This window comes from Cucurbita moschata, unplaced genomic scaffold, assembly GCF_002738365.1.
Source record: "Cucurbita moschata cultivar Rifu unplaced genomic scaffold, Cmos_1.0 Cmo_Scf00041, whole genome shotgun sequence".
Taxonomy (NCBI): domain Eukaryota; kingdom Viridiplantae; phylum Streptophyta; class Magnoliopsida; order Cucurbitales; family Cucurbitaceae; genus Cucurbita; species Cucurbita moschata.
In genome coordinates, this window is record NW_019268557.1 from 1143702 (window position 1) to 1163851 (window position 20150).

The 20150-nt window shown below is 38.4% G+C and overlaps 6 protein-coding genes across 6 annotated transcripts; 4 read left to right on the forward strand and 2 right to left on the reverse strand.

The window, feature by feature from the left end:
- Positions 1-805: 805 nt before the first annotated feature.
- Positions 806-2284, forward strand: LOC111433122 (dof zinc finger protein DOF1.4). Its single transcript, XM_023070065.1, has 2 exons — positions 806-1655; positions 1738-2284. Exons 1-2 carry the CDS (start codon positions 982-984, stop codon positions 1874-1876), a joined length of 813 nt encoding a protein of 270 aa, XP_022925833.1. The 5' UTR covers positions 806-981; the 3' UTR covers positions 1877-2284.
- Positions 2285-6531: 4247 nt separating this feature from the next.
- Positions 6532-9703, forward strand: LOC111433235 (B3 domain-containing transcription factor LEC2). The gene is made up of 6 exons (XM_023070212.1): positions 6532-7251; positions 7330-7404; positions 7564-7664; positions 7749-7795; positions 7891-7964; positions 9002-9703. The coding sequence occupies exons 1-6, from the start codon at positions 6697-6699 to the stop codon at positions 9509-9511; spliced, it is 1362 nt and encodes a 453-aa protein (XP_022925980.1). The 5' UTR covers positions 6532-6696; the 3' UTR covers positions 9512-9703.
- A 216-nt stretch (positions 9704-9919) lies between these two features.
- On the forward strand, positions 9920-12090 carry LOC111433236 (30S ribosomal protein S5, chloroplastic-like). The gene is made up of 2 exons (XM_023070213.1): positions 9920-10656; positions 11688-12090. Exons 1-2 carry the CDS (start codon positions 9992-9994, stop codon positions 11935-11937), a joined length of 915 nt encoding a protein of 304 aa, XP_022925981.1. The 5' UTR covers positions 9920-9991; the 3' UTR covers positions 11938-12090.
- Positions 12091-12174: 84 nt separating this feature from the next.
- LOC111433020 (VQ motif-containing protein 4-like) lies at positions 12175-13095 on the reverse strand (the record flags this gene model as incomplete). Its single annotated transcript, XM_023069902.1, has 1 exon — positions 12175-13095. A coding segment is annotated over one exon (738 nt), but the record flags the coding sequence as incomplete, so codon positions are not given.
- Positions 13096-14159: 1064 nt separating this feature from the next.
- LOC111433343 (non-classical arabinogalactan protein 31-like) lies at positions 14160-15456 on the reverse strand. Its single transcript, XM_023070386.1, has 2 exons — positions 14890-15456; positions 14160-14618 (listed from the first exon to the last, which is right to left on the reverse strand). Exons 1-2 carry the CDS (start codon positions 15374-15376, stop codon positions 14314-14316), a joined length of 792 nt encoding a protein of 263 aa, XP_022926154.1. The 5' UTR covers positions 15377-15456; the 3' UTR covers positions 14160-14313.
- Positions 15457-16323: 867 nt separating this feature from the next.
- LOC111433159 (serine/threonine-protein kinase HT1-like) lies at positions 16324-19228 on the forward strand. The gene is made up of 4 exons (XM_023070115.1): positions 16324-16504; positions 16781-17957; positions 18041-18496; positions 18795-19228. Exons 2-4 carry the CDS (start codon positions 17211-17213, stop codon positions 19086-19088), a joined length of 1497 nt encoding a protein of 498 aa, XP_022925883.1. The 5' UTR covers positions 16324-16504; positions 16781-17210; the 3' UTR covers positions 19089-19228.
- Positions 19229-20150: the final 922 nt, after the last annotated feature.

Below are 20150 nucleotides of genomic sequence, written 5' to 3' on the forward strand. Positions count from 1 at the left end.
CAACCATCCCTCAAACACACGATCCACCGACCCAATAAAGAGATTAGATTTAAGAGACCAAGCTGAGGTGGAGATGATAATATCATTATTAAACAAGCAATGACTGTTTTCGTTGTAAGTCCCACTGCTGCAAAGTGCAAATTACAGAGCAAGGTAGTGAAAGGAGGGTAGTTCCAACAGGCGTCCCATTTTAGGGCGAGAGTGGGGTGAGGTGTGTAGGAGTATGAAAATAAAGTGGAAAGCTTTTGGCAGGTATTCTTTTATGGAACAAACCAAAGATTCTTTCAACACGCCAGCCCAGGCTTCAATTAAAAGCTTCATTAATCCTATAAACCACATTACTTTAAACTCAACATAAACTGAGGTTGGTAGCACAGATCAGAGTGTACTCTTACTTTATCCAAAACAAAATCCATTCCTTTCCCATAACCCCTCATTTGCTTCCTCTTAACCATTAATTACTTCCCTTTACCTTTATCTCCTTGTCTTTTCCTTCCCTTTCGAATTTTCCCATCTCTTTTATGGGGTTTTTTTTCAGACCCACCACGTGAAATTTCATTACAAAAACATTAGCTTAATAAAGCTCTAATTTTTCACAAGAACTCAAGAAACCCTCTTAATAAAATATCATAAAACTTGTAAAGATCAAAACTTTCACTGCCTTTGAATGTTTGAGTCCCATAAGAACATGATTTCAATGATTTGTTTGAGTGGAGAAAGTGTGTAGCAACTGCAACATCATTTCTTTCTTCAACTCTATTCACAAATGCCCACAACTTTCTCTCTCTCCAATTATTATACTCAACATGACACCCTTTTTGTTGCTTAGCTTTTGGAAGAGAATATCTGGTTCTGTTCTCTTATTTTACCCTAATACAACACCTAAGCCTCTCTCTCTTCTTCTTCTTCTTCTTCTTCTTCAAGCTAAAGCTCTTCTCTTTGCTTTAGAATCTGGTAAATGATAAAAAGGGTTGATCCATAATGGCTTCAGCTTCCCGGATTATGGACAAACCCCGTCAAGAACAACAACAGCAGCAGCAGCAACAACGACCACCGGTAGCATCTGCTCTTAAGTGCCCTCGTTGTGATTCTTCCAACACCAAATTTTGTTACTACAACAATTACAGCCTCTCTCAGCCACGGCACTTCTGCAAAGCCTGTAAACGCTACTGGACCCGCGGCGGAACCCTAAGAAATGTCCCCGTCGGTGGTGGCTGCCGGAAGAACAAGCGCCTCAAATCTTCTTCTTCTTCTTCCTTCTCCTCAGTCAACGCTACTCCCACGTCAACCCCAACTCAAAAACCTCGCCTTCACAACAACTCCATCATCAATTCTGCTACTAATATTATTCCTTCTTCCCGAATGTTTTTTGGGGTTCATAACACTAACCCATCTCCCTTAAATCTTCAATTTTCAACTCTTGATTCTGTTTCTGGTCTTCTCAACCTTTCCCCGCCACCGCCGTTCGACGCCATTGGCAGTGGTTTAGGGTTTTCCCACATAGGTGATCTCCGTGAAACCTTCAATTCCCCTAAGAAAATTCAAGATATTTCAATTCATGCAACTCACTTCCATCCTCCCGCCATCTCATTCGATCGAAATTCGCAGCTTTTCGGTAATTTCGAAGCTGGTTTGATGAAGGAAGACTTGAACAGGTAAATCACCGTTGAACTCAAAAGTTTAAATTGATAGATTGAACGTATAAAAATTAATCATTTGTTCGCATTGACTTAATAGGCTGTCCCATAATCAAACCGAGCAAGTCGATCCATCAAATTTTTCCGACTCTTCTCGGTTCTGGAACTCGGCAACCACGGCGACGAGCAATTGGCATGATCCGACGAATAATGGGTCCTCAATTGCTTCTCTATTCTAGGAGATCAAAGCATTGGGTGTCTATATAAGAAAAGACAAAGAATAAAGTTGAGGAGAGGAGTGGGATCGGAGAGATCATGTCAGCTGCAAGAACAGCTCAAACCCTTAAACTTTATCGATGTGGGTTTGAGAATTTTATAGGTAATTGCGCTGAGAGGAACCTCGGATCCTCTTTCATTCGTCGCTATAATACCATCCTATCAACAATTTAGAATTTGGATTAATCTCACCTACGCATGGACTTACATGCATGTATTCAAAGGATCGGATACGTTTTTCTTTTCTTTTCTTTTTTTCTTTTCTTTTTTTTTTTTTTCGTGGGTATGTATAGCTAAGGGTATAGGAAGAAATCAGTGGAAGATTTGTTATTTTGTAATGGTAATGAAATTTAGATTCGAATTTGTGATCTTTTCGACATTTTAAAGCTAACGTTCGACAATTAATTATGAAAGTCGAGTTCTTTTTGGAATGTGGAGTCGTTTTCAAATTATAATCGAGCTGCCCAATTTCGAGCTTCACTTAATGATGAAGAAGCTATCTCTTAAACTAAAGTGACTTCAATTCAAGTTTGGTCCCAAAGCTAGCCTAGCTGCATCATAAAGGAAAGGAGACACTTTTTTTTTCTTTCATTTTTGGCCTTTTATCTTGTCATTTTTCTTCCCTTTCCCCAATAACAACATAAAAAGAAAGAAACATACGAACGGATCGTCTTTTTTGTAGCTCAATTTTAAGATACGTAAGTTTGACACGAGCTTTATTTAATGGATCATGGTTGTGATAATCTCGAATAGATTAAAGTAGTACAAGGATTAGTAATTGTTTATGTAATTGAGTGAGTAGGGTCAATTGTAAAGGGAAGTGGGTGATGATGGCAGAGAAGAAGGTGAATGTGGGCAATGAGTCCAGCTATGGTTTAAAAGCTTGGAAGGGGCATTCATGGCGCTAAACAATTCCATGCAATGATAGCAAAGAGAAAGAGGGTATCATCATATAATATGATATATAATATTAATAATGGTTTAGTCAACAATGGAATGGAAAGGGTTATGTTATCTGGCCAAGGGGCAGGTGACCAAATGATGGTGGCGGGGTACCCACAGCGTCGTAGGGCAATGTGATGTGCTTCTTATGTTATCATCATCACTCCACTCGTGCATGCTTCGATTTAACCATTTGATCGTTCGATTTATGGTCGATTTGTGTGCCTCGATTATCATTAGAGAAAAAACATCGTATTCTCTTATTTGAAGGGGAGTCTTTGTAACAGCTCAACCCCACCGCCCTCAGGTATTGTCAGCATTGATCTATTGCATATTTCCGTCAGTCTCACGATTTTAAAACATATTTGAAACGAAAAGGTTTCTACACCATTATAAATACTTTGTTTCTTCGACATGAGATCTCACAATTCACCCGGTTGGGGAGTAGCATTCTAGCTAGCAAACTGCCTGGTGTCTATCTTGTAACCGTTCAAACCCACCATCAATAGATATTGTTTGTTTTAGCTTATTACCTATCATGTCACTCTCACAGTAGGCTTAGGTTGTTACAGACCTCTCAGTTTTTTTTTTTTTAAAACTATTTAGCTAGCTAGCTCTTGTTCTAACAGCATTGAACAAAATTGGGTTCAAATTCCATCAGCTCATTGGAATTTCATCAAGATCTGCGCAAGTGAATTAGTGAAAGAATAATATTTTGATTCTTATTGTGAATCAAAATAAGAATCAAATTCCTAAGATTGTGGTCTATGGTATCTGCTGCTTTAAATCATGTCATGGAGGCTTAATTGCGCCACTATTGTTACTGGGGTTGGCGGGGGCGGTGCCAGCGTTCCAGACAATGGCACCTTCGGGCGCGGCCATAGGGTTAGAAATAGAATTGGTTATGTAGCTTTGTGGCCACCCCGCCGGAGAGCATGAGCTCAAGACGGCCTTTCCTGACCACCGATCCATTGAAACCCAGTCAGAAAAATTGCATCTTTTGTTCAAAGATTGATCCATTGATCCTGATACTGCGCTTTCATTATTCGATGATCAACCCGCCGCTGCATCTCGTAACCAAAAATGGGGCTTTCAATTTAATCTGTGAGCCCCCAAAAAATGATATTCACTTTCAGACACGCAGAAGTACGGCTTCTATTATTGGGGAGAAAAAACATGATGGTCTGGAAAAACCTCAGTTTTGTGGCTTTTGATGCGCTCAACAAAAATTTTAAAAATAAATTAAATTAAATTAAGGATATTTCAGATTCTGGCGGCCATCAACGGCGGCGCTGGCGGTGGCTGACGGTTTCGTTCATCGGTACATTTTTTTTAAAAAAAATTTTACAATTTCGTCCTTTTCATTTATTAGTTTTAATAATAATTTAACCTTTGGGATAATTAAATATGCAATATGATTGTCTCTGGGAAACAGGATGGTGACGCGTGTCCTTCAGCCGTTTCAACTGCTCCTTTGGAGTCTCCTCAATTGTTCACGTCCCACGCGCTCCATCGTGCTTCTCGTTTTTTTAAATCTTTTTCTTAATTAAAAAATAAAAAAATAAAGTCAATGAGCCTTCTTGGCCCATTTTGCATAAATATGGGCCGATTTTAAGGGGAAAAGAAGTGGCCCATTATTCCCACCCGCAAGCCCGGCAGTTGTTCGGTAACTGGCCTGCGTTACTTTGGAATTTGATATTTGAAAAATATCTGCCAATTAGATAATAACCTCCTCCTCCATTTTTCGTTCCATAATATATATTGAATATATATTATAATTCGAAAATAAAAAACTATGCTGTATATCTTAGAACTTAAAAAAAAAAAAAAAAAAAAAAATACAAAACTATAAAATAATATAATATATAGTGTAAAATAATTTTTTTTTAGTTTAAATTATTATATAAAGTTTGAGGTTGCGTAAGACATACAACCACTACATGAAGGAGTTGTTCTTTAATTTATATTACGACCAATCCGCGTTTCCTTGAAGTTGAAACTGAAATCAACTTAATTGTTTTTAAGTATCGACAAAATTTGAAAAGTTGACATATATGACATGACTGACACTCGTTAGAATCGTGAATGAGATTTTTACAACTTGTTTTTCAATTTTCGAAATGGTTGATTTTTTATTTATTTATTTATTTTTTTCGAGAATTTACTTCCTTCCATCTATTCATAAGAGTGACCAGTGTCAAATTAAACAAAATTAAGAATTAAAATTAAAAAGAAAAATCGAATCAGTATTTTTGCAGCCACGTTTGCAGCCACGTCTGCAGCCACGTTTGCAGGATTAAGTAACGTTTGATGGGTCTGTTCTGTAAGATCCAGATCATAGTTCACATCACAGCAGTTCCCACGGTATTGTTACGAATTTTAATGTTTTGTAATAATGATAACTTACTTATTAATTAAGGAAAAAATGTCAAGTTAACAAAAATAACTTTTAAACTTTAAATTCTTCCTAAAAAAATATTTTTAAAATTTTAAAAATTTCAATCAAATCTTTAAATTAAAAAAAAATTCAAAATTATCCTTACCTGTTAGTTTCAGTTATTATTCTATTTCAAAAATATCTTTAAACTTTAAAAAAATATTTCAAAATTTTGATTAATACTCTTAAATTATGTACGTAAATAAATAGAATAAAATCTGTAATTTTCCATTAAATACGTACATTACACACAAGAATGGACCAGCGCTAAATTATTTTGATAATTTCCTATTATTGACTGTTCTATGAACATGGTATATTATTTATTGAAATTGAAATTGTATTTTATTGGAGCCTTAATAAATATTTTAAGAAAAAAAGCCTTACTCCATTTGGAAAAAAATTTCTACACATTTCCCCCCCTTTTTTTTTCTTTCTTAAATATAAATAATAAGACTAATCTTACATATTATTTCTCACATAATATCATAAAATAATTATTTAACGATTTCTTCACTCTCACTGCCAATAGATTTATTTTTTAAGATATAAAAATCTACGCTGCCACCAATTATAGCACGACATTATGAAACACGACACGACAATTTATTTATTGTTTTCTTTATCCATTTAATTGATTTTTAGTTAAAAATAAGGATAAGTCAACCTGTTTAAATATTCCAAAATAATAAGTATTTTTCATCGACTTTATAAGAAAAATATTAATGTTCATACCATTTAATATTATAAGGTTGGGAATACATTATTTTATTATATTTTTTTTAATAACACCAATATAAAACTATCTAAACCCTTATAAATTTTTAGAAATTTACAAATTCATTAAAAATTTTGAGACTAAATAAATGTAAATATTATCCTTTTAACGAGGGTAAAATTTTACATTAAAATTTACTGATTAAATTTATAGCATATTTTTAAAATTTTCTTTTCCCAGATGTCTTCATATGGTATTTAGTTTCATTCTAAAGGAACGAGCCAAAAAAACACTCCTCATTATTTAACATTTGACACGTTATTAAATAATATATTATTTAATTTTATGAATTTCGTAGCATTACTTAAAAATAAGTATAATAAAAATTGGGTGTATAAAAAATAAATTAATACTATATATCTCGATATATATATATATATATATAGTCAAGTCACACTACTCTTGACCTTTTGGCTCAGATGAATGTGCTTCCCAAAACCCACACTCTTCCGCCCACCTGTCAGTCTCTCCGCCGCCTCGGACCGCTCATTTCCCTCTCCCAAACCCCATTTCTCTCCCACCCTTTTTAACCCCCACTCGCTCGCCTGACCTACACATCCAAATAAGACTTTACTTTCAACCATCTCCCCAACTCTCTTTTCCTTTTTGTTTTAATTACCATTCATATGGACGATGACAACCACCACTACGATCTGCCTCCACTCTCCTCCGCCACTCTCTCCGCCGCCACCATTCTCCTCTCCCATCCTCCTCCTCCTCCACAAGACTCCCATCTCCCACCTATTCTCTCACAACACTGCTTAGGCTTCTCCTCCCCCGCCCCAAAATCCTATTTTTTCACAAACCCTCCTCCTCCTCCTCCTCCTCCTCCGCCCCCTCACGACCAACCCCCATCCCATTTCCCGCCTTCCTCCGCCTTCCTCTCCTACGGCTTCAACGATCTCTCAACTTCTTTATTTCAAAAAGACGAAGGAAGAAGGGTTCTTGATGCTTGGAGTACCAAAGTGGCTAGAAGTAAGAGAAGACTCGCCCGCCAAAGAACCCTTACTTTAAGTCGAACCTCTTCTTCTTCCTCCTCCACCTCCGCCGCCTCCTCTTCCGGTTTTGGTTATAATAACGATGAGTATTCAAAGGGATTAATGGCTACCCACTTCCTGAACACCGATACACATAACAACGCCAATCCGAATAATTTTACCCTCTGCACGCCAGATAACAAGGTGGGTGTCATCAAGTTTTGATTTTTATTATTCCCATCATTATTATTATTATATTGTTGGTGTTATTGTTGCTCGTAGATTCTTAGAATGCTGCTGAAGAAGGACCTGAAGAACAGCGATGTGGGGTCTTTGGGCAGGATCGTCCTCCCCAAGGTTTGTATTTTGAAATTTGTTTAAAATCCAATAGAACAGTGAAAATAACATAAAAATAATCCCCAGAAAAACATGCAAATGGGGAAAAGCACTCAAACAGCTATCAAGTTTAAAACTTTTATTTATTAATTTCCTGACGAATTGCTCATATTATTACAGAGGGAGGCAGAAGAGAATCTACCATTGCTCACTGATAAGGAAGGCATCCAAATTGTGATGAGAGAGGTCCACTCAAACAAAAAATGGGCCATGAAATACAAGTAAGAAAAATCCTATTTATTGTTCGCGTTCTTGTTCTTGTTCTTCGTGTTCTTCGTGTACGAATGGATTCAATTTAATTATAGGTACTGGGCGAACAACAGAAGTAGAATGTATGTGCTGGAAAACACAGGTTTCAATCCCATAGAATCACTCATTACTTTGCTTGTTGTTCTTGTTCTTTTGATGATGATTACAGATTTGTATGTGTTTTTTGATGCGATTTAGGTGATTTTGTTAGACAAAATGGTCTGAAGATAGGAGATTTAATGACCCTTTACGAGGATGAATGCAAGAACATGGTGAGTATCATTTTTTTTTTCAAATTTTTTTTTGGGGGCTCCAAAATTTGACTTTGATTTAGAATTTTATGAAAATTAGTAAGATAATTATGATGTGTGGGGTTTCCTAATATGGTGGTTTAGTAACGCTTGGAAAGATGCGTAAAGAGATGAGACCCAAAAAGGAAAAGGAAAAGGAAAACAAAGAAATAATAATAATAATAATATGGACAAATATTAACAGCGACTTTCCACACGTACCATATCATTTTTATTTCTTCTTCCTATAATTACTTTCTTTTTGCCAGATAGGATTTCCCACTTTCTTTTTCATCCTATTTTCTTTTCAATTTTAACTCAAAATTATCTTTTTAATTCTCTACCCTTACATTTTTTTTATTAAAAAATAAATAAATAAGAGCCCATTTTTTTCTTCTCACTGGGTTATTAGTCAAATGAGAAAACAAAACATTTTTCTAGAAAGCTGCAGACATATGTGTTTTAAAAATTCTGATAAAACTTCAGATGGAAAAAAGATCAAGCTTGTATGTTTGAGCTGTTACTTATGGTATCAAAGCCAGACATTGGATGATATGCCACCGAGGAGGTTGAACCCCGGAGGGGGTCTCACATCGATTGGAGAGGGGAGGTGGACACTAGGTGGGTCTTGAAGAGAGTGGGTTGGTGGGTCCCATATCAATTGGAGAGGAGAATGAGTGTCAGTGAAGACACTGGACCCTAAACGGGTGGATTGTGAGATCACACATCAATTGAAGAGGAGAAAAAATGGTGGATTATTTTCAAGCGGGTGGAAACCTTCCCAAAATATAAAAAAATATGGATAACTATCTAGGTATTTATTTGTTTTATTTGAATTAATTTTAAGTATAGGTTAAGAGATGAATTAAAAAAAAAAAAAAAAAAAAACTTCATTAATAATTGGTATAATTGATTTATTATGTCCGGGAGTTGTTTAAATTTAAATTTGAATTTTATTGTTGTTGAGTATGTGTGGGTTGCATATATATATGTGTGTGTGTGATTGTACACGAGGACAGTACGTGGCGGTTGTGAAAGGTGAGAATGATTCAAGGGAAGAAAATGAGGAGCTGGTGAGGAACAACAAGAACAACAACAACAAGAACAACCAGCAGTGTTCTTTCACAAACATGTGCATTAAAGACGAAGAAGAGGACGCCTCTTTAGCTATGTTGATCGAAGAGCTCAAACACAAGCCAGAAGACGAGGACCGCCCGCTGTCCTGCAGCAGCAGCACTAGCAGCAGCAGCAACAGCAGCCACAACAACAACAACAACGCCCTCATGGCTTCGGATTCATATTTGAGCACTACTCCGCAGCCCTCCTCCTCCGATATGATGGGAGCTGCTGCAAAAGGGATTTATAATAGTATTAATAATAATAAGAAGAAGAATGGGAATAAGGAAGGGGGGGAGGATTTGCAGGCGGGGAATGGGTTGGAGGATTGCTTTAGAGGGCTTGATACTCTGCCGGAAGTTAGTGGATTCAAGTTCCCTCTTTTTGACTATTTGAGCAATGACAGAACGTGAACATATAAGGCCCACCATTCAGCAACCGCTCGCCAGATGCTCTGTTTTTGTGTAATCATTATATTATATATGACACTGTTCTTGTTCTACCTACTTTCTGGCCTTCTCTTCTTCTATCTTCTTTGCTTTTGTTATACTTATGAACACCCTTGTTAATTTTGTTGATATGGCCAGCCTTGTTTAATCCTTTTATATTTATGTCTATATGGGATATTCTTTAAGTTTAATTAAATTGATTGAGAAATTCTTTTTTTTTTTTTTTTTTTTTTTTTTTTTTTTTTAATTTTAAATTTGGAGATATAATTGAAAACAGGGTATTTTTTTAAATTGAACGAATGGAATTATCCATATTCAAAACGACGTCGTTGGGACCGGGTTTCCTTTAGTCGTAACGCCTTACCCATGTGGAGTCCATTTGGGGATAAGCCTCCATCTCTGAACCCACAGACCCTCCCTCTCAACCCTTCCTTCCTTTCTTCAATGGCTTCTTCGATTATCGTCCCCATTTCCTCTCTTTCCCTGCGTTCCTCTCCGTCTTACTGCCTACCAATTCCACCATTGAAGCCTTTCACCGTGCTTCACTCCTCCGTGTCCGTACCCCCAATTTCCTCCTCCTTGATTCTCTCTGTAGCTCGAGCCAAACCCTCAGACGTCGAGACCACCTTCTTCGAGAGTGTCAATCCCGAAGAAGACGTGGTTTACGACCCCCCCGAAGTCCCGGAAGGCTTCGTTGCCCCTCCCTCCTTCGACGAAGGCCCATTGGAAAGCGAGGATGAAATTGCGGCCGCTTACGAGGAGCTCTATGGGCCGGCTTACAGTGGAGTCAGTGTTCTGGGAAACGACATTTATGTAATGGATTCTAAGATGAAAAAAGTGGGCGGATTCGGATCGAAGGCCAGGAAGGAGAAGGCGCGGGATGGGTTCGACGAGCGGGTTGTGCAAGTTCGTAGGGTGACTAAAGTGGTTAAAGGTGGGAAACAGTTGCATTTTAGGGCAATTGTTGTTGTGGGTGATAAAAAGGGGCAAGTGGGTGTTGGTGTTGGTAAAGCTAAAGAAGTCATCTCCGCTGTTCAGAAATCGGCCATCAATGCTCGCCGGAATATTGTCACTGTTCCCATGACCAAGTACCTAACATTTCCCCACAGGTTAGTCATTTCATTTTCCATTTACTAAGTAGAACTGTTACGCTTATTCTCGAATTTTGGGCTATGTTCTATTGTACTTCTTGGAATTTCTGTAGCAGCTCTATTGTTACACTTTGGTTTGCTGATATGGGAATGCGTTCAAAGATGGAATGTTCATTCCCCACCTTTGCAGGGTTTGAAGTATAAAAATATGGGATTTAAGGAAGACTAGAATTGGATTATTATTGTGATCTGTAGGAATGCTTTGAATCTAACCGCCTAAGCTTACCGTTAGCCGTTAGTCCATTATGTATCGTTAACCTCACGATTTTAAAATATGTCTACTAGGGAGACGTTTCCACACCCTTGTAAGGAATACTTCGTTCCCCTTCCAACCAATATGATTTGTTTTTAGTTAATACGAATTCTGTAGTCTGTATGCGGTTTGAACTTTGAATCATCATTTCAAGTTGGTCGCTGTGAAGGTATTTGCTGCTTGTGGCTGGCATTCTTTTGATGTTTTTTAGTTGTCTATTGCAGATGACTATGTTTTTAAGTATATTTCCCAGTTTTATGTAGAGCCTGCTGCAATTAGACTACAATTAGACTATAGAGAACTTGTCCTTCTCATCACAAGCTTCTCTTGGGAATCACTAACGACTCTCCACGATGGTATGATACTGTCCACTATGAGCATAAGCTCTCATGGCTTTGTTTTGGGCTTCCCCAAAATCCATGATCATTCCCGAAATTAGCTAATGTGAGACTCACTTCCAACCATCTTCAACGGCTTCCAGACTTCTTTTTATGACCAAAGGAATTAGAATATTATAAGCCTTGGACAAAATGTAACCGTCCAAGTTCACTGCTAGCAGATATTGTTTACTTTGCGTCTATTAGATGTAAACGTTAGCAGATTCCAGGAATTGAGAAGCCAAATCAAACTTTATAAAGGAAACCTCAAATTATGAATGGTGGTAAAGTACTGTACACATGTTGGGTTGGCGTGTGTTAGTGTAAATGTTGGGTAAGTAAAGTGTGGAAACTTGTAGGTCGGAGGGAGATTATGGAGCAGCAAAAGTAATGCTAAGACCTGCTTCTCCCGGTACTGGTGTGATTGCTGGTGGAGCAGTGAGAATCGTCCTCGAAATGGCGGGTGTCGAGAATGCGTTAGGGAAGCAACTAGGAAGTAATAATGCCCTCAACAATGCCAGAGCGACGGTGGTCGCCGTGATGAAGATGAAACAGTTTCGGGATGTCGCAAGGGAGCGTGGCATCCCAATGGAAGAGTTGTGGAAGTGAAGAGCAGGGAAAGGCTTCATTCCTTTGTTTCATTTTTTCCTTTGACTGCATCCATTCTTGTAACTCAATGTTGTAAAAATGGCACTCAGGCTTCATTCCTTTGTTTCTTATATCTGCAATTATCGGGATTATAGGTTGATTTGTGTTTGTTTATAAATTTTTAATATATTTGTATTGAATAATTATAAAGGGTAGGTAATAATTTTTTAATTTTTTAATTTTTTATTTTTTAACAACCTGACTACCGAACGGTAAAAACATTGAATTTTACAACAGTAACAAGGATTTTCCATTGAAATTCTCTGCAAATAAACCCCATTACAGACGTCTTTCTCCTCTCCACAGCATTCACGATTCGAATTCCAAAGGGATTAAATAAAAATTTTAAAAAATTAATAAATATCTTAATTGCCACTGAATTCAGGGAGGAGAAGAGCTAGCTGGACCTGGACCAGGTCGTGGAGGGGAAGTGATCGGAAAAAGAGGCAAAAGCTGAGGCTCCGATTCCCTGGGAGTGGTGGTCGGCGACGGGTGCAAATAAAACCCTTTTTCTCTAATGGCGTTAGCCTCTGCTTCCACGTCCAAACCCGGATTACTACTGACATTGTTCGACGGTTCAGAATTCAACGGCTGCGATCGGCCGAAGGGGTCGGGAATGAGCGGCGTGACGGGGCTGATGACCAGCGACGGGAAATCCAGCATACTGGGAGAGTGGATTTCGGGGTGGTTTCTGGGCGAGAAACCGGCAGTAACAGAGGCAAAAACGGGATTGATTTGGAGGTTACGAAGGGCATTTCTACGCTCATAGAGCTTGAAATTGGAGTGTGGGCGTTGGGGGATAGATTTGATGGATGGGATATGGGTTTTGGAAGGCGGATCGGGTGTCGAAACTTGCTTGGCGGTTTCGGGCGATCCGGTGAGCATTTGGACAACTTGTTTGAAGGAGGACGTATTGGCTTGGACGAAAGTGGTCGGGTATGGGTTTGTGGATTCGGATCTGTTCATCATTTTTGGCGGCGGCGGCGGCGGTGGTTGAACTGACGGAGTAATGGATCGGGTCTTGGAGAAATTTTCATTGATGGATTGGGTTTTGAGACAAATAAAAGAAAGAAAATCAGTGTTTGGAATTTTAAATAAAGAAAGAGAAGGTTGTGGGGTCCACACACAAATTCAATTTTCCCGTTGACTTTTTCCACGACCCATAACGACTCAACGCCACCGCATTTAAGTACCAAATAAATAATCATCCGCGAACTTACTGATTTTTTTTAATTTTAAATATCAATAATATTCTATTTTCAATCATTTAGTATATCCAATCAAACACATAATTTCACTAAAATATATAAAAATTGAAATAAAAATAAGTTAATCTTGAAAAGTGGCTTACAAAATTGTTTTCAAAATAAAAAAAATTAACCACAAATTTATGTAAAAGGTGAAAAATAATTATGCCAATTATTTAGTTCAAATAATTATGCCAATTATTTAGTTCAAATAATTAGAAAAATTTGACGTTACAAAGTGCCTGTTTTGCCCTCCCATTATTTGGAGCATTTAAGGTTCCAAATTTTTGTCCCATGTTCCATTATTTATATATAAAAACAAGCAATATTATATTTCTAACGTCACTCATAATTAATTTGAGTAGGTGAGAGTTATGGATTTATATATTTCATTATAGAATATATTAATGGGCATTTAAATTATTGGTTGTAGCAACCTGGGCTGGAGTGCAAGTGTGGAGCCCATGGTTGAAACAGAAAATGAGGCCTAATGGGCCATAGGGTGGTGTGAGGGTTGGTTAAATGGGCCATGTAGAGCGGCCCGCTCCATATTAACAGGGAATCAATTATGAAGAATTATATTTAAAAATATATGGTATTTTTAAAGAAAAATAATAATGATTAAGATTTCGGGGCGTGAGTGCTGACGAGGGAGAGGCGCGTGGGGCCATAAAAAAAGGCAAAGTAGTGGTCAGCAACATAATTGGAGGAGTGATTCGGTGTAACAAAGCAGAGGCCAAATTATTACAAAAATAAAAAAAGGTATTATTTTTTGCATGTAAATGGCCTTTTTATTGATTGGTTGGTCCACAACGGGAAACCCATAGTTCCCTTTCCCTTTTTACCCTTCCGGAAAATCCACGTCAGTTACTTTTAATTTAGCGATCAATTTGAGATTTTGGTTAACTTTAATTTAAAGATAATTAAAAATAAACATTTAAATTAAATAAACATATTATTTGCACTCATAAACGCAACCAACAACAAACCGCGCAGTACAGAAAGCAGCGGTAGAAATCAGAAACGAGAAACCCAAACAAACGACATCGTTTCAAGGCATAAAATTAAGAGAAAAAAAAAAAAAAGAAAACTAATGATGAGCGCATGTGGGTTCGAAGGCAAAAGGGCCAACGGAGTAGAGGACGTAGGGGAGCTTGTTGGCGTCGATGTAAGACTTCTGGGGCCTGAGGGGTGCTCCGGCGGCGCCGCCGTGGAGGGCAGAGGGTTTGCTGCAGGAAGGGGTGGGGGATGAGCCGAGAACGACCTTGCATTTGTGGAAGGCGTAGCTGGTGACGGCCTTTGGTGCTGTGATGAAAAAGTAGCCGTTCTTGTCAGTGGTGGCGGTTTGAACCAATGGGTATTTGGTGTTCTGGCAAATCAGCTTCACGGTCGCACCTGCCACGTCATTAATCATGCATCATCATTTATATCACGTCGTACTGCAAAATTGCAGGCTTTTATTATGAGGTTGGACCAAAGGGTTTTAACTTTTAAATTTAAATTTTCAAACATTCTTTTACTCTGTTCATCATCAAATTTAATTTACCGGAATCCAAAGGGTTTAAACTTTTCATGGTCCACAGTTTTACATTGTTAAAAGTTACTGAAAGGGTCAAATTTCTGTTCAGAGTTTAAGGAACGAGCAAAAGAGGAGTTCCGAACTAACCAGCGACGGTGGTAGCTCCGAGAAGTGTGTCAACTCCGGCGTATTTACAGGACTTGCAATAAACGACACCTTGAACTGAAATGAAGCTCCTCAGCAGCCGAGGCTTCGGAGGGTGTAACGGAGCCGGCGAGTGAGTAGGAGGTGGCAATGGGTGGACGTCATGATGGTGGTGGTGCCCGGGAGCCGGCGCGTGAGCTGGAGGGAGGTGATAATGGGGTGGGTGAACCGGAGGCTGGCTGTGGATGTGGTGGTGGTGGTGGTGGTGGCTGGGTGGTTGAGCTGGTGGGTGAAGCGGCAAGTGGGTCGGGGGAGCCACTGGTGCCGGAGTGGGAGAGTGGTGGTGATGGTGATGAGCAGGTGGTACAGCGGCGTAGTGATGGGGGGGAGCGGCGAGTGTTTCCGCCGCCGTGGTGTCGTCGGCGGTGGAGACGGCGAAAATGGCGAAGAAGAGGAGAAAAAAGAAGGATTTGAAGAGAGTCGAAGCCATGGCTGCTAGACTCGAACGGATTTAGAATGTAGGGGACGGTGTTTGCAGAGCGTAGAGGCAAAAATTTATAGGGGGTTTTAGGAAATGCCCTGCACCTCTTTTCAAATTTTAATTTTAAGTGAAAAAAATAATATGTTGATTAATTATTATTATGAAATATATATAATAACAATTTTATCATTGTGTCGCTATTTTTTTTTTTTTTCTTTTTCTGTTTTCATAATTCAGCTTGTTTCTTTCCATTTACGTTCTATTTATTTAAAGGTAAAATCACAGATTTATTATCTAAATTGAAAAAAAAACTTGATCATGGGATCATGTGCTGCTAATGCCGTTGTGGAAGGAAACGACTAAAGAAGGGCAAAACGACAGACAGACACAAAAGGACAAGATACGATTTTGAAAAAGAAGAACCTCCGGAATCATGTCGTTTTCAACGCCAAAATTGGCGGCCCATTCATGCTCTAATTGGGCCTTCCACTGACATTTCTTCTGGGCTTCTCTAATACGGTGTTCCCAACCCGGCCCAGTCGTTCAAACGATGCTTTAATCTGTTTGGTGTCCAACAAAATAAATAAATGGAGACAAAAACACCCAATATCTCCAAGCCGGGTAAATCCTAGGTTGAAGAGAGAAATTATAAATAAGTAAATAAATATATTTATATATAAAAAGAGTACACAGTATCCGTGCAACCGTACCAAAACACAAAAACATTGCAAAACCACGCTGGACTGCCGTGGCCTAAAGGGTAAAGGTGACTCGTACCCAATAAATTGTTGCCGAAAATGACCTCAATAATTCCACTAATTCTTGTATTTTAATCTATTTTAAATTCCAATCTCATCTTTCTATTCCTCCTTGTTTTACGACTTTTCCGATGTGGTTCCCACCACGCACCGTCACATCTCTCCTTCAGAAAATATCCCCTTTCTATGGAATCTTATTTACTACCGCCCTCCAATAGTCTTTTGTTCTATGATGACACCAGATCATCGCGAAATTGAATCCCCCTTCGCCTGACAGATTGGTTTCCATGTTTTTGTATGTCTCCTCGATCATTCGACCGATTTCTTCAGTGAATGGGATGCGGAGTGAAATGAAAGGTTTCCCGCATGCTTGATTGAGGTGAGGTCTCCATTGTTCCTGGGTTTTTCCTTTTACTGCTTGTTTTTTAGGTCTCTGGAATTATTTTTTTCTCGTTTGTCGGGTTTCTGGTTAATGGGTTTGTTTGAATAGTAAAAGGGGAAGGGGATAAATTCTTTGGCCTACGACTTTTCTTGTGGTTTTTGGTTATTTTGGGGGGATTTTTCTATTTGGGTGCAATTGATTGTTTCTATTATTATTATTATTATACATAATTTGGATTTATTTATTTGTGGATCTTTGTGTGGGATTTGCCAGACTTTTACTCAAGGTGGAGTTTGACTTTGAAATCGAATTAAAAAGATGGGGCTCAAGGAGGAAGGGAGATTGGAGTTAACCAGGCAGAGTGTTGGTTTGTGGCTTGCGAGCCATCTCTGTATCTGGTAGTTGGTTTTTGCTTTAAGCTATTGTTTTGCTGGTGGGAGGAATAGGATCTGGGCGATCCAAATTCTCGATTATTTATTGTGGGTCTTTGTGGGTCTCCATGGTTCTTTAGTCTGATGTAACGAAGAATGTTTTTTATTCTTCGTTAGTCTTGTTTGATGGGTTTGAAGAAATCGAGCGTTTGGAGCCATCAAATTAGTCCTCCTCCTGAGCTGGAGTGGGAGGAAATTAAGAACGTCTTTTGTTACAAGATCTTTTAGGGTTTTATTTCATCGAGGAATTGCAGGAATCGAGAGGGGGAAGAATGGACGAAGAGGCTAATTCTTGGCTTAGGAGAACCAAGTTTTCGCACACAGTTTATCATCGATGGGACTCATTAAGATTGAACCCTGTTCCTTTCGTCGTCGAACCACCACCTCGGAATTACGGCTTGAAATCGAGGCCTCAATCAGCTTCATCCGCCCAGAAACCAAATCCTGATATCTCAAAGATTCAGCGAAATTTCATAGCCAACAAACAGAGGTCTCTGTCTCCTCTTCCCGAGAGCAACCTCTCTGAAGTTTTCAAGGAAGCAAAATCCGCCAGTAAGAGATTCTCGACTCCAACGCCTCGACTTAGAGAACGAACTAGGGAATTCAAGAACAAGCTATTCAATAAGGACCCGCAAGATTCAAAATCGTCCACTTCCAAGACATCGTCGAATACCAGTCCCCTGAAACTCCTAGCTTCGGCCAAAGGGGGTGAAAAGTCAAAGTTCCGGAAGGACTCTTCCTGGACCAAATATTTCGATTCCGGTGGCGGAAAAGTCACAGCGGTCGAAACAGCCGACGACTGGAGCGTTGATCTATCCAAGCTGTTTGTTGGGTTAAGGTTCGCTCATGGAGCTCACAGTCGTCTTTATCATGGAAAATACAACGATGAACCTGTTGCTGTTAAACTCATTAGAGTGCCTGAGGACGACGATAGTGGAGCGCTTGCTTCTCGATTGGAGAAGCAATTCACCAGAGAAGTAACCCTTTTATCTCGTCTCCACCATCCTAATGTTTTAAAGGTAATTCAATTGTTGGGTTATAAACGATATTATGAACTGGGCTGTTCTTGGTTTTCTTGATGTTTGTTTATTTGTTGTTGCAGTTTGTAGCTGCGTGTAGGAACCCACCAGTTTACTGTGTCATTACTGAATATTTGTCTCAAGGATCATTAAGGGCGTACTTGCTCAAACTCGAGCGCCAATCTCTCCCTTTGCAGAAACTAATTGAGTTCTCTTTAGATGTGGCTCGTGGCATGGAATACATTCATTCCCAAGGCATAATCCATCGGGATCTCAAGCCTGAGAACGTTCTTATTGATGAGGACTTCCACCTGAAAATTGCAGATTTTGGGATAGCTTGTCCTGAGGCCTTTTTTGACCCATTAGCCGATGATCCCGGAACGTATCGATGGATGGCACCGGAGATGATCAAACATAAACCCTATGGTCGAAAAGTTGATGTATACAGCTTTGGGCTCATGTTGTGGGAAATGGTGTCTGGTGCAATTCCTTACGAGGATATGACTCCCATTCAAGCAGCCTTTGCTGTTGTGAATAAGGTCAGTTTTATTGATCACGTGTTCCTTGACTAATCTTCTTCTTTAGGTTTATCATGTGAGCCATGGTGTTTGATTGATACCTATTCTATGTTTGCTTCTGGAAGTTCACATGTTACATGTTTATGTAGTGAGTGCCACTGTTTCTTGCCCACGAATATCATCGATGCTCGATTTCGAGCGCTGCTTCGAAAATGTTTTTAACTAAAAAAATGGCTAAGAACAAAAGTATTATGTTCTTTGTTTGTATATTATGTTCTTTCAAGAAAACTAAAAGAAGTTTGTGCATTGGGGTTTCCAGAATCTGAGGCCTGTTATCTCGAGCGATTGCCCGTTGGCAATGCGAGCTTTGATCGAGCAATGTTGGTCTGTGCAACCGGACAAGAGACCTGATTTCTGGCAGATTGTGAAGGTATTAGAGCAATTCGAAGCTTCGGTTGCCCGTGATGGGACACTGAGTTTAACGGGGAACCCGCGGTCGAGTTTCCAAGACCATAAGAAAGGGCTGCTCCATTGGATTCAAAAGCTTGGCCCTGGCCCCCTGCATCCTGAAACCTCATCCTCCTCGCCCGTGCCGAAACCGAAATTCTCGTAACTCCATTGCTCTCCATGTTATGTCCCAACTTTCTTAGTTACCTAGCCAAGTTTTTGTTTTTGTAATTAAAAACTAAACGCTGTTCATTTCCCATTTTTTTTGGCTCTTGTTTATGAAGAACTTGTGTATCTTTAGTTTCATGTTCGTGCCTGGATTCGATTCTAGCAAAATAATCAACTGGCGAGCATATCTCATAGGGTATCAAACCATATCGGATTAAAAAAGTAACGTTACATAAGTTTGATCGATTGCGATATATTTGCAAGCTAATAATGGCTCACGGGGCAGCTAATATGTCAAAGATGGAACCTTTGAATGTGGAAAATGACCACGCAGACTGCACAGACCAGACCTTCCACCATACTCCTTTTTTGCTCTTCTTTAAATGCTTTCATAGCCGATTGGTTGAGGAATTTCGAGGTTCGTTACATTCATAAATATTAGAGTAATTAATTACATAACTAATTGCATATTTATTTTACCGTGGAGATTTTTTATTTATTTATTTTCTAATTTTTCAAGTTTTGTCCGTTTAGTTATTTTCAAAGGTATTTAATAATGTTTTATTTATTATTATTTTTTTTAATTAGTCTGACATAATGGTGTCAAATCAACGTTGTTTATCTCCATAATACTTCTTTATGCCACCAACTTAAGCTTTATCCTTTTAAAATTAGATAATAATCACACGTGGACAGAGCATATACATCAACACTTTATGAAACAAATAATAATAATAATCTATAATAATTAGGTTGGAAGAAAACTTCAAATATCCCTTTAAATTTAAAAATAAAATAAAATAAAATAAAATCATTTATTGTTACTATCTTTATAAAATATTAACATTAAAAAGTTTAAAAATAATATACGAGGAGTCGATATATAATATTTATTTATATATTGACGATAAATTTTTTTAAACTTTTGTTTATAAAAATAAAGGTGTCGGCTACTTTTCAATTTTTGTGGGTGTTTTCTAAATTTTTATTTTTAAAACTAAATCTTTACGTGTAAAAAAAAAAAAAAAAAAAAAAAAAAAAAAAAAAAAAAAAAAAAAAA